Source organism: Rattus rattus, chromosome 5, assembly GCF_011064425.1.
Source record: "Rattus rattus isolate New Zealand chromosome 5, Rrattus_CSIRO_v1, whole genome shotgun sequence".
NCBI lineage: Eukaryota > Metazoa > Chordata > Mammalia > Rodentia > Muridae > Rattus > Rattus rattus.
The window spans coordinates 90456978-90471607 of NC_046158.1; the positions used below are offsets into that span (position 1 = coordinate 90456978).

Below are 14630 nucleotides of genomic sequence, written 5' to 3' on the forward strand. Positions count from 1 at the left end.
TAATAGATTCTAATTTTGATAACAATTTACTCTAAGTTTTGTTTGTTTATTTGCATAATGCTTATTTTCCAACATGAAGAAAGTGTAATGTGTTATAATATTGATACTGAGTGTCATTAGGTGTTTTCAGCATCGAATTTATAATGACTTTCTTTACTGTTAAACCAGGAAAATTTCATTTCTGCTCTTGACTGAATTTATTTTCTTCCTTTTGTAGATGAGAGAGAAAAACTTCGTTTTAACTTATATGTCATTCTATTCAACCTCATAAGAGAAGTCTTATTGATATCTACCATTTCAAGTTATGTTCTAGATTCATCTCTTCTATAATAATATTAGTAAATAACAGATTCAAAAGCAATAAACAATTATAATATTACATGTAAGGAAAATGCATTCCAAATTCTTTATTAGTCGGGACATATATAAGCTTGGGTGAAAAGACTTCAAAGTAAATTTATTATATGGAGGTCTGGAGCAGTTCGGAAAAAAAGATTGATTTCTATTTAAGCTGAAAGAGAGATGATAATTGGTTGGAATAGAAAGCCGATGTGTGTAAAGATCTAAGGGCATATATTCTCATTCCTCCTTCATCCTTGCACTCATTCCATGGTCTCCAATAAGTCTTCTACCTACCTACCCTGAACCTCTAGCTTCCTGGGACCTCAATCTTGAGACATTTTATCTTCTCTGGCTGAACTTCAGACTGAGGTCCTCTCCTGCCCATGTTTTGGAGCCTCCTTTGAACTGATGCTGCTGCCCAGTTGGGTTTCAGTGTCTAGGCTCTCAGGTCATGTTATTAGGACTGCTGGTTCTCTCCTCAACTTCCTCCAGCCACTACAATTCAGTCATTCATGGCACAAATTCCACATTGGTTGGGTGCCTTATCCTGAATCTGACCCTTTCTGCTAACTTTTGGGTCTTTTGGAAGCAGTCATAGTAGTTCTCCTTTAGTGATATTTATGCCTTCAGTAATAGTGTCGGAGGTCTTGGAGTACCTTGTGATTGAATCCCCTTTAGGTCTGTCACTGGATGTTTTCTTTCCTCAGAGGCTCTTCTCCATTTTACATCTGATTTTTCAGACAGGAAGAATTATAAGTCAGAGCTTTGGCTGTGGGATAATAATCATCCCTCTCTTAGTCTTTCTTTCTGTTGGAAATGAGTCAACAAAGTTCTATCTACCCACTGGGTTTTTTTTCATTTAGGGCCCCCTCTTTTTGGGTCTGAAGTCTCTCCTTCCCAGGTTTCAGTGTTCATTCTAGAAGGTCCTCCCAAACTCCTCCTCGGGGTTGACTGTTGTTCTAGCCTCTAAACTTCAGTCCCCCCACAAAATACCAGATCATTCCTCTCCCCCACCATCTGTTTCCTTCCCCTGTTGCTTCCTCCTCCCCACCGTTGTATTTGCTTTCTTCTTCTTTCCAAATGGAACTGTATTTCCTCCTTGGAGGCCCCTACAACATTAGACTTCTCTTGATTCTGTAGACTTCTTGGGTATTCTGTACATTTTTTTCAATATCTGCTTGTGAGGAGCATACCACAGGTATCCTTTTGGGTCTAATTCACCTCACTTAAGATTACATTTCTAGTTCTATCCAAAACACCTGAACAAAACACTAACGGCTTATGCTTAAGATCAAGAATGGGCTAAAATGGGATCTCATAAAACTGCAAAGCCCTGTAAGGCAAAAGGACACTGTGGTTAGACAAAACGGGCAAACCAACAGATTGGGAAAAGATCTTTTCCAATCCTACAACAGATAGAAGCCTTATATCCAAAATATACAAAGAACTCAAGAAGTTAGACCACAAGGAGACAAATAACCCTATTAAAAAATGGGGTTCAGAGCTAAGCAAAGAATTCACAGCTGAGGAATGCCCAATGGCTGAGAAACACCTAAAGAAATATTCAACATCTTTAGTCATAAGGGAAATGCAAATCAAAACAACCCTGAGATTTACCTCACACCAGTGAGAATGGCTAAGATCAAAAACTCAGGTGACAGCAGATGCTGGCGAGGATGCGGAGAAAGAGGTACACTCCTCCATTGTTGGTGGGGTTGCAGACTGGTACAACCATTCTGGAAATCAGTCTGGAGGTTCCTCAGAAAATTGGACATTGAATTGCCTGAGGATCCAGCTATACCTCTCTTGGGCATATACCCACAAGATGCCCCAACATATAAAAAAGACACGTGCTCCACTATGTTCATCGCAGCCTTATTTATAATAGCCAGAAGCTGGAAAGAACCCAGATGCCCTTCAACAGAGGAATGGATACAGAAAATGTGGTACATCTACACAATGGAATATTACTCAGCTATCAAAAAACAATGACTTTATGGAAATTAAATGTAGGCAAATGGTGAACTGGAAAATATCATCCTGAGTGAGGTAACCCAATCACAGAAAAACACACATGGTATGTACTCATTGATAAGTGGCTATTAGCCCAAATGCTTGAATTACCCTAGATGCCTAGAACAAATGAAACTCAAGACGGATGATCAAAATGTGAAGGCTTCACTCCTTCTTTAAAGGGGGAACAAGAATACCCTTGGCAGGGAATAGAGAGGCAAAGATTAAAACAGAGTCTGAAGGAACACCCATTCAGAGCCTGCCCCACATGTGGCCCATACATATACAGCACCCAATTAGACAAGATGGATGAAGCAAAGAAGTGCAGGCCAACAGGGCCGGATGTAGATCTCCCTGAGAGACACAGCCAGAATACAGCAAATACAGAGGCGAAATGCCAGCAGCAAACCACTGAACTGAGAATAGGACCCCCCGTTGAAGGAATCAGAGAAAGAACTGGAAGAGCTTGAAGGGGCTCGAGACCCCTTATGAACAACAATGCCAAGCAACCAGAGCTTCCAGGGACTAAGCCACTACCTAAAGACTATACATGGGCAGCTCTCCTCGCCGGCCGGCGGTCTCGGCGACGTGCTCCGCTCGCGCGGCCCACGACCGCGCCGGGCCTCAGCCAGCTAGGGCGCCCGCGCGGATCAGCCAGGCCTCGCAGGCGATGGCGGCCGCGGCGGCGCTCTCGGCGCGCGCGGCGCCCCTCCCCGGGCGGCGGGGCCGAGGGCGCGGATCCCCGCCGGGCGCTGGGCCGTGGCGCGGCTCGAAGGCCGCGAGTTCGAGTACCTCATGAAGAAGCGTTCGGTGACCATCGGGCGCAACTCGTCGCAGGGCTCGGTAGATGTGAGCATGGGCCACTCGAGCTTCATCTCGCGGCGCCACCTGGAGATCTTCACGCCCCCGGGCGGCGGCCCCGGAACCCGCGCATTCCCGGCCGGACGCGGGCGGCGACTTCTACCTGCTCTGTCTCGGCAAGAACGGCGTGTTCGTGGACGGGGTGTTCCAGCGGCGGGGGGCGCCGCCGCTGCAGCTGCCGCGCGTGTGCACTTTCAGGTTTCCGAGCACAAATATCAAGATAACATTCACAGCCCTATCCAGCGAGAAAAGAGAGAAGCAGGAAGCACCTGAGTCGCCAGTGAAGCCTGTGCAGCCACACATCTCACCCCTGACCATCAACATTCCAGACACGATGGCCCACCTCATCAGCCCCCTTCCCTCCCCCACGGGAACTATCAGTGCTGCAAACTCCTGCCCATCCAGCCCTCGGGGAGCAGGGTCTTCAGGGTACAAAATGGGCCGTGTGATACCATCTGACCTCAATTTAATGGCTGACAATTCACAGCCAGAAAATGAAAAGGAAGCTTCAGGTGGAGACAGCCCAAAGGATGACTCAAAACCACCTTACTCCTATGCACAGTTGATAGTACAAGCAATTACAATGGCTCCTGATAAACAACTTACCCTAAATGGGATCTACACATACATCACTAAGAACTACCCATACTACAGGACTGCGGACAAGGGCTGGCAGAATTCAATCCGCCACAATCTCTCTCTGAACCGTTATTTCATCAAAGTGCCACGTTCCCAGGAAGAACCAGGCAAAGGCTCCTTCTGGAGGATAGATCCTGCCTCCGAGAGCAAGCTGGTAGAGCAGGCTTTTAGGAAAAGACGGCCTAGGGGCGTGCCTTGCTTTAGAACCCACCTGGGACTGCTCTCCTCCAGGAGTGCCCCAGCTTCTCCCAACCATGCTGGAGTGCTGTCTGCTCACTCCAGTGGCGCCCAGACCCCCGAGAGCCTGTCGAGGGAAGGCTCCCCAGCCCCTTTGGAGCCTGAGCCCGGTGCCTCACAGCCCAAACTTGCTGTCATCCAGGAGGCGAGGTTTGCCCAGAGTGCACCAGGGTCACCTCTCTCTAGTCAGCTCGTCTTAATTACTGTCCAGCGGCAGCTACCCCCGGCCATTAAGCCTGTCACCTATACTGTTGCAACCCCAGTGACCACACCCACCTCTCAGCCACCGGTGGTGCAGACGGTACATGTTGTCCATCAGATACCAGCAGTGGCGGTCACCAGCGTGGCTGGACTGGCCCCGGCAAACACATACACAGTTGCTGGACAAGCTGTGGTCACTCAGGCTGCGGTGCTGGCTCCTAAGACTGAACCACAAGAGAATGGCGACCACAGAGAAGTCAGAGTGAAAGTAGAACCTGTCCTGCAATTAGCCCAGCCACATTAGGCGCTGCTAGCCGAATCATCCAGACATCACAGGGCACCCCTGTTCAGACAGTGACCATAGTGCAGCAGGCACCTTTAGGTCAACACCAGCTTCCAATAAAAACTGTAACGCAAAACGGAACTCATGTGGTACCAATGCCTACAGCAGTGCACAGCCAGGTGAACAATGCAGTGGCAAGTCCTCTCCATATGTTGGCCACCCATGCATCAGCATCGGCATCCCTGCCCACAAAGGGCCAGAATGGTGACCAGGCAGAGCAGCCAGAGCTCAAGCGAGTTAAAGCAGAAGATGGGGAGAGCATTGTCATTGCCCTGAGCGTGGATGCACCACCAGCAGCTGTGAGAGAAAAGGCGATCCAGAACTAGTGTGGGAGGCCTTTTCTTCAGACATCAACTTTGTGGTGCCAAAAAAGGAGATGCAGGAGCACATCCTCAGTGGGTAAAAAGGGCCCTGGGTTGGACTTCACCTCTCAGCACTGAAAAACATGAACCCAGGTGGCCTTAAAACTCCTTAATTTAAAGACATCTTACACTTGAACAGACCCACAACAGCAACCCTGGTTCCAGAGGTGGTGTCTCCGATAGAGCACTAGCTGGGCTGTCGTCTGTGGGCTCAGCTTTTACTACAAGCAAGAACTCCAGGTCCCAAAGGACTGAGTCTCCTGTGAGGACGCAGCACCTGCTACAAGTGGACCTTGCTGGCTTTCCTTTAGGGGACAGAGCCACAGCCACCTGCTGCCCTTATAGGATTTGCTGGCTGTGGCTGAGAGACAAGACAGTATTTTGTTGTCCACATGTGGAATTAGAATACTTGGGGATGTCCTTTCTTTACTAAATAATGGGGTCTTTGACATTTCATATCACTCCATTTCTACTCTGGAAATTTGAGATTCATTTGGGGGAAAGCGCGTCATTCTGTTTGTTTCTGTGGTTTGATTTTAGCCGTGGGATGGTTTGCTCTAATCTGTCCTGCCTGTGTTTGGGTGGCTCTCCTTTAGGACACCTACTTGCCCATTTCAGTTTAGAGCAGTTACTTGATGAATTTGACCTACCTTGTGCCATTGTAGAGGGTGGGTGGGCTAAGGCTGCATGGACCCTTGAGGCCAGGGGGCATCAGGATAAGAAACCCTGGGAGCCTTCTAGCCTTCAGGCTGCACGTACCTGCTCTAACTTGCGGGTTTTGTTGTCTGTTTTTTTTATGTAGACTTTGTCCTTGGCGTAATTTTCCACTCTAGTAAAACAAGTCTCCTACATATTGTGTATGCTTAAAGCAACAGATCCCTTCCTCTCTCATGAGAAGCAGATCCAGGCCTCTGTCACACCTTTTCAGACCACGGGCATAAATCTCTCCGAGAACCTGGGGAATCTTAGGGTCAGCTCTGGCTTCCCACTGGTTATTTGCATGGCACACTCATGGCAAGAGCTGTTGGAGAGATGTTGCTGGTTAACTTGAGGGTCTTGGGAGTGAGGCCCCATGGCCAAATATCAAGCGTCCAGGCCATTTTCTGATTTTCAAGAGATTTTTCTGACTTTTCAGAATGAAATCCCACACTAATCCTGACTTATGTCATGTAGTAAGTAAAACTGAGAGGGAAGGGTGAGGAGAGGTGGGAGGCCAGCAGCCCAGCCCACACTCAGGATTACCGCTCACCTTTCCAGAGCATTCTGGACTTAGAGCTGAGCAACAGGCAGAGGGCGTTAATCTAATTGTTTGTTTTTTTTTCTAATGTCATCATCATAACGTTATTTATTTAAATGTAGTTATTTTTGGTATTTAATTTTTTTAAGAGGGGAAACCCTGTATTTTCCGGGTAGAATGAAATGGCTCAGAATGGTATATTTAGGCAATTTTAAACATTATTTACATAAAGACCAAATATGATAAGTCTGTTCTAAGTATTGCTTCACCCACAGTATGGAGCTGTCACAATGTTAATGCAGATGATGCGTGTTGACATGGAGTTACTGCACACAAGCTGGATTTATATAACTCAGCCACTTAAACAATAAAGGTGAGACATCATGTGAGTGAGAAAAAAAAAAAAAAAGACTATACATGGACTGACCCTGGACTCTGACCTCATAGGTAGCAATGAATATCCTAGTAAGATCATCAGTGTAAGGGGAAGCCCTGGATCCTGCTAAGACTGAACTCCCAGTGAACTAGATTGTTGAGGGGAGGGCGGCAATGGGGGGAGAATGGGGAGGGAAACACCCATAAAGAAGGGGAGAGGGATTAGGGGGATGTTTGCCCGGAAACCGGGAAAGGGAATAACACTCGAAATGTAAATAAGAAATACTCAAGTTAATAAAAAAAAAGAAATATGTCTAATAAAATTTTTTTTAAAAAATGGAAAATGAAAAGAAATGATATAGTCATATCCATAATAATTTAAAACTACACTCTTAGTATTCAATTGTTTCTGTGGATTTTGAATTATCCATTAATAAAATTTTTTATTTTGATTTCATTATAGAAGATGATGTTTAACATTGATTGTCAACTACCAGGATATAGAATCATTTAAGAAACAAACCTGGGCATGAGTGTGAAGGGTGATCTAGCTTAGTAAGTGAGATGCAAAGACTCCGCTTGAATGTAGGTGGCGCCATTCCACAGGCTTGCTTCCCCTAGTGCATGAAAAAAACAAACTCCAGATAAAGGGATGTTTTGAAGTAATAGATTTCTGTCTTAATATTTTATAGCAGAATAATCAGAAACAGTATATAGATAAATAGTTATGATGGGTGAAACTTAATATTAGCACTCAATTATTTGACTGCCTTTCTGATGGAAAATACAGCCTAAGATCTGAGGTTTGCAACTGTATGGAACTGGAAGATAGAGATAGAATGACAGCTTGGCATACCCTAGTTTCTAATTTTTTGAGTTTTCATGCTAATTCTACAATAAGTAGTTGACTTTTTTGTCTAGCATCTCCTCCTCTCAAATTTCTGAGTTGACTTTTTCATCAGTGACTTTAACAACTCATACTGAAGCAAAAATTATTCTGAATTATGAGCTGCTTTTGTTCTTCATGTCTTTTGTCCTTTTTATTCCCTGGGTGACAATCTAGACTCAGTGGACCACACTAATTAGAAGCTTTTTGCTGAGGAAAAACAACATAAGGCTCTTTGTTTTGGAAAGGGTGATGCTCTCAGTCAGAATTGAAGTTATCCTCCTCTAAACCTGGAGAAACTCTCACCTTAAAGCATTGCCATGTAACTAAAACACATGTGTGAACACACGGTTCACAGTAGATATCAGTTCAAACTACCTATGGACAGAGGATCTGCCTACAACTATTGGTCATAAATTATTTGGCTTAATATTAAGCTACAATTTATTCTTGACATGTTTCCTTTGTGTGTTGTAGAAACAGAAAGAAGAGGATTGAATGAGCATGTGTGACTTTTGCTCATGCTTTTGGAGAAGATGTTTACAGGAGGCTTCAAGCTGGCTATGAAGTAAAGGTAGAATACTTATCACAAAAAAGGCATTACATGAGAAAGTGCATAATATTTTTATATTTTATATTCCACATAACTTTCTCAATACAATTTTCATAGAAGGCTAAGAGGCTTTTAGGGGTACTATTTTTTGGCTATTGATAGATTCTAGGAAAGGAAGTGTAGGAAAGGAAGTGCTTCCAGTACTGAGCACACCAGCCCCCAAAAGAGAGCTGTAGACACATAGAAACACATGTGGACCTAATTAAAATAAGAGGGTCACAAAACAATATATATATACCTACATATATATATATATATATGAACACTGAAAGAATTTGTTGGGGGTGTGAATGGGATGTAAGGAATACAGTGAGGGATGGGGATGAGAGTGGTCAGTATGCATTGTATACATGCATAAAATTGTCTAAGAACAGATTTAATTAATGAAAAAGCACTAAGTTAACTAAGCAAAGATTTAATATTTTTAAAATTGTCTTCTTCATTGAAGAGAATATTGCAAAACTGAGAAAAAAAGATGTAATGTAATTTTAAAATAAATAAATGAATGAATGAATGAATGAATGAATGAATGAATGAATTCCAGAACAAAATAAGGAAACAAGGCACAAGGGCTGATAGTGCAAATTTCTTTTAGTGTACATCCATGTAAAACATTAACTTCTCATGGGGACGTTGGTGAAGACAAGGACCTGTACAGCTTGTTTGACTCACATTAGATGCTCAAGTGCTTTGCTTTTTTTCCTCTCTTGATTATGCACTATCAAACTAAATGTAGGTTTAAATGATCAGGTGCCCTAAATATGTAAGTATAGAAAAGTTCTGTACCTCATCTCTCTATGATTCTATATAGTCTCGTTGTAAAACAATAGGTTGTTTTAGTATTTTGTATTTGGGTCATTGTTTTACAACCAAGAAAAAACCCTTTTGCATAAAAATTAATTTTCCTCTCTTGTGCCCTTCAGGTAATAGTCAACTCATTGTCAGGCTTGCACAAGTTGATGGATGGAGGAAATCACTCAGTGGTATCAGAATTTTTGTTGCTAGGCCTCACCAATTCATGGAGAATTCAGATTCTCCTTTTTCTGTTCTTCACAGTATTTTATGTAGCAAGCATGCTGGGAAATCTGCTCATTGTGCTCACAATCATCTCAGACCATCACCTGCACTCCCCCATGTACTTCCTGCTGGCAAACCTCTCCTTCATTGATACAGGTGTGTCCAGCATCGCTACTCCAAAGATGATTTATGACCTCTTCAGAAAGCACAAAGTCATCTCCTTGAACAGGTGCATCACTCAGATGTTCTTCATTCACACTGTTGGGGGAACAGAGATGGTGTTGCTCATAGTCATGGCCTATGACAGGTACATTGCTATCTGTAAGCCCCTCCACTACCTCACCATCATGAGTCTCAGAATGTGCATTGTTCTTTTGGCTCTTGCTTGGACCATAGGTCTGATCCATTCTGTGGCCCAGCTGGCTTTTGTTGTAAATTTACCCTTCTGTGGAGCTAATAAAATGGACAGCTTTTATTGTGATTTTCCTCGGTTCATCAAGCTTGCATGTACAGATACATACAGACTGGAGTTCCTGGTCACTGCCAACAGTGGTTTCATCTCCATGGCCACTTTCTTCATCCTGATTGTGTCTTACGTCTTCATCCTGGTCACGGTGCGTAAACACTCCTCAGGTGCTTCCTCCAAGGCTCTCTCCACTCTCTCGGCTCACGTCACTGTGGTGATTTTCTTCTTTGGTCCTTGCATTATTGTCTATGTGTGGCCTTTCCCTACTTTACCCATAGATAAATTTTTGGCGATTTTTGATGTCATTATCACTCCTTTTATGAATCCTGTCATCTACACGCTGAGAAATAATGAGATGAAGGTTGCAATGAGGAAACTCTTTTTTAGGGCTTTAAGTTTCAAAAATTCTTTCATTGGCAGTTTAAGAGCTTCAAATTAAACTAGAACATTCTTAAAGATAAAACGTTTTTTAATCCTGTACTGCACGTCCCTCCATAGAAACACACATGGAAGCAAATTGAATGGACCCAGCAGATGGTATTTACATGCCATACGGTAAGTATAGATACATATATATGTAGAGATATGGGTATAGAAATATATACATATGAATACATATACATATATGCATGTATGTATGTATAAATACAAATATATGTGTGTCTGTATGTGTGTGTAAAATTTTTATATCTATGTGAAAATAATAAAAGAAGATGAGGCCTTGAATTTGATAGGGAAGAGTTGTCAGACATGAGACAGTTATGAGAAGAAAGTAATGACATAACTGTAGTTTAGTTAAATATATCTTTAATAAAATATTTTTATTTAGTTCTAAAAAAAACACTTTCTAAAGTCTCTTCAACTTCGTGTTTTAAATAGCTACTGTTAAGTACCTCATCAAGTATTCTCTGCAGATTTTATCAGTTTTTGCTAAAGAACTTTTGAATTCTGAAAGTATTAAAAAGCAGTAAATTCATCCAAAAATATGGTCTGCATCAGATGCCTGTCTTTTATGGAAGAGATAGCAACTTCTGGAACCTCACACACTGAGCACTCTTCGTTATCATCTCGAACGTTGGAAACGTCACTGGTCCCAAGAGACAGAGGTAGCTCCTTCCAAACTGCACAGCAACCTGGATTCAAACCTTGTGAATTGCTCGGTTTCTTTACAGCAACAGAAATACACAAATAAGGATTTGTTTTAGCTAAATAAATATACGTATTCAAGACTTTCATTATCTGAATTAGTTCACTGACAAGCAGATTTGACTATTTCTAACAGTTTTACATGTAGTTATAACTGAAATGTAAGCTTTGTGGTCAATTACAGAGAAAAACAGGAAAAATCTAGTAATTTTAAACAGTACATATTTTTGAGACTAGATGATGTAGATTACTATTGCACATATGTATATGAAAATACTCCATCCTATCTTTGTCTAGTTATTGTTTTGACAAAAAAAATGTGTGACTTGTAGGTCAATATAAATACTTTTAATATGTTGTAGCTAAAAATTGAATATACTGTATTATCAATAAAATGCAAAATAATAATATTGCAGACCTTGCCTATAACTATGTAAAAAGTACAGAAATTAGAATAGAAAATAATTACAAACTATGGACAAATAAAAATGTTAATATGAGATGAGAAATACATTATGCTTTTCATAAAACATATGATTTGTGTATGTATGCATGTGTTTGTGCATGTATGTATGTGTGCATGCATGTGTATGTATGTGTGTGTATGTCTGCAAAACAAAAAGCCAAATCCAAGAAAAACCACTCCTATTCGGAGCCAACTACTTCAAAATCCCTCTGAAATATCCTCCAAAGGCTCCAATGGTTTCTGTCTTGAACTCCAGGCAACAATATTGAAAGAGAAATTGCATGTATAGCATAATAATAAGATTGTCACTTTCCCATAATGCCCTGACTCTTCTACTTGTTTTTAACTTGGTATAGCTATCAATTTTAGTGGCAAAAAAAATCTAGATTCTGTTCTCCATTCCTAGGATCCTTTTTTCCTTGTTTTGGTCTGATTTGGTTTTTCTTGGATTTGGCTTTTTGTTTTGCAGACACACATACACATGCACGCATGCATGCACTCATACAGACACATGCACAGACACATACATACACACACAAAAACACGTACTCATACACATGAATATTCACACACACACATACATACCCTCAAACACACACATGCATACACAAACACATATATACACACAAATGCACACAGAAACACACAAGCACACTCACAAACGTATACACTCACAAACAAATACACAGCACAGTACAGTGGACACATAGCACATCACACTGGACACTCAGCACATTGGGAATTAATCCCAGGATATCTAAGAAGCTAGGCATTCATTTAGACAGCATGATAAGTCCCCAGCACTCTGCATTAGCAATTAAACCTTGTTTGCATTAGCCAAGCACACCAGTGAGCTGTGTCCCTAGTCTTCTGTCAGTTCTTTCTAACATTGCATTGTGTCTTTTCATCTCACTTTTCAATGCCTTTTCTTAATGTCCTGATTCCATCTCAGAATTGAGCCTTTTAGTAAATCCACCAAAGATTTTCTGTAAATCTGATCATGTAATTCCTCTTGATAACCTTCTACCCTAGAACCATAGAGGATTCCAATTCTTCCCCTCCTCTACATTTCTTCTGTAGAAGTGATGAGACATTGATGTTTGGATTAAATGAATATATTGAGATTTCATATTGGGGAACCATATGAGCTCTTTACCAAAAAGCTTGGCATTTGTGGCAACAGTGAGTAGTTTTAAGAATCAGTGTTTGCAATGCCAACCAACCAGATCTTCCAGGACTAAGCCACTATTCAAAGACTATGCATGGACTGACCCTGGGCTCCAACCTCATAGGTAGCAATGAATAGCCTAGTAAGAGCACCAGTAGAAGGGGAAGCCCTTGGTCCTGCTAAGACTGAACCCCCAGTGAACGTGATTTTTGGGGGAGGGTGGTAGTGGGGGGAGGATGGGGAGGGGAAGCCCATATAGAAGGGGAGGGGTGGGGTTAGGGGGATGTTGGCCCAGAACCCCGGGAAGGGGAATAACAATAGAACTGTAAATAAGAAATACTCAAGTTAATAAAGAAAAAAAAAAAAAACAGTGTTTGCTGAACTCAGGACCTCCTGCCCTGCTCAAGATATTTTTCTAGTCAGCAACTGTGCCAACTTGGGGCAGATTGTGTGCTCCAGCCTCCTCCCTCCCCATGCCAATCACAACTAGACTCACAGATGAGACCCCCCCTCTCCTGCCCCAATGCCTGGCTTAACAGGGATACCACCACCCCACCACCCTGCCCAGAGGACACGGGACCTCCTGTCTTGCCAGAAACACATACTTCTTCCAGTCCACAATTGTGCCCTGGGGCAAATCATGTGCTCCAGCAGACCTCACCCATTCACCCACACCCAGACACAGCTTGACTCCCAGCAGGCCCATCACATCAAGGCTCACAAGTGAGAGGCACCCCACCCCACTCCCCACACTGCCCCAATACCTGGCCTAGCTGGCCTAACTTGTATTCCCCCCACATCCCAGGGCACAGAGGACACAGGACCTCCTGCCCTGTTAGTGACATATCCTTCTTCCAATCTGCAACTATGCATGGGGGCAGATCATGTGCTTCAGCCCCCCACCCCACCCCACCCATCACAACCAGGCTCACAGACTCAAAGGCTCAGAGGCTCACAGGAGGGACAAGATCCAGTTAGATACAGCAAAGCCAGTTAACACCAGAGATAACCAGATGGCAAGATGTTGTGGTTTGCCTTGGGGTTTTCTCTGAATTTGTTAAATAAAGGCAAGAGCGTGAGATTTGGGCAGAGGTAGGAGTTGGGAGTGAGAGGGGGATTAGATTCAGAGGTTAGGTTGACAGTTGACAGTTGGAGACAGTTGAGCGAGTGGAACCTGAGGAGGGGGGGGTGAGGATTGACAGTTGAGGGAGGAGGGGTGAGAGAAGGAAGCCAGGAGGAAGAAGAGAGGGAGTGGGAGAGACGATGGGGAACTGAGAGGAGTTAGAGGTACCAGGGGGGAGAAGAAGCTGGAGACTTGGTAAATAAAAGGTGCAGGGATGAGTAATTTGGGAACTGGGATTAGGACAGTGTAATGTGGATCTGCCAAATCTAGACGCTGGATTGCTTTAATGCTAAATGAGTGTGTTTTTTTTTAAGAAAGAGTCTCAATTTAAGTAAGTGTGGCTGGGCTGAGTTTATGCCAAGATATCCAGCAGATATCTGGGGCACTGAGGTGTGGAACCCTAGCAGGGTAAAAACACCAGTTGTATGCTCTTTTGTGTAAGAGTCTCAGTATAAGAAAGTGTGTGGCTGGGTTGTGTTTCTGCCAAGATATCCAGAAGATATCTGGGGAAGGAGGTGTGGAACCCTAGCAGGGAAAAACTCCCTGAGGGAAATCATTCCACCCCCGGTTTTCGTTTATACATTTTTACTTTTACTTTATTTTATTTATTTACGACAACATATGGCGCCCAACTAAACCATTAGAACTCAACTAACCTGAGATAAAAGTTTACTTCCCTCTCAACCCCAGAGTAGGCAGGAGTACTAGTGGATTGGGAATTGACTGGGTCTGGAGGGTCTACGAGGAATAGAGAGAAATGCAAGTATCATGAAGCAGAGGGAGAAAAAGGGAGGAGGGGCTTCAGATCAGATACTACTTTGATGTAAGAGAGATATATAACTTTATGATACTTAAAGATGAGAAACATAATGAATATCTTTTGGGCCTTATGGAATGATATTTTGAATGGTCTGACAGTTGAGAATTTTGAGGAAAAAGACACTTTATCATTTACCAGTATTGCAATATTCATTCTTCTGATTTACTATATCTTCTCAAAAGACAAGGCCCTAAATAACAAATTTCTAGCTTTAGAACAGAAGATACAGGTAATTATGGAACAACATGAACAACAGAAAGAGAAAATTAAATCTTGGCAATATAGCCTAGAAGGAACACTAGAATTGAAGACACA

At 42.7% G+C, this 14630-nt stretch overlaps 2 protein-coding genes across 2 annotated transcripts; both read left to right on the plus strand.

The window, feature by feature from the left end:
* The first annotated feature begins 3025 nt into the window (after window positions 1-3025).
* On the plus strand, window positions 3026-5000 carry LOC116901736 (forkhead box protein K2-like). Its single transcript, XM_032903873.1, is given in 4 exon segments — window positions 3026-3104; window positions 3107-3272; window positions 3274-4555; window positions 4765-5000. Coding segments are annotated over 4 exon segments (1725 nt in total). The 3' UTR covers window positions 4963-5000.
* A 4068-nt stretch (window positions 5001-9068) lies between these two features.
* Window positions 9069-10031, plus strand: LOC116900582 (olfactory receptor 4F3/4F16/4F29-like). Its single transcript, XM_032902304.1, has one exon. It carries the CDS (start codon window positions 9069-9071, stop codon window positions 10029-10031), a length of 963 nt encoding a protein of 320 aa, XP_032758195.1.
* The last annotated feature ends 4599 nt before the right edge of the window (window positions 10032-14630 follow it).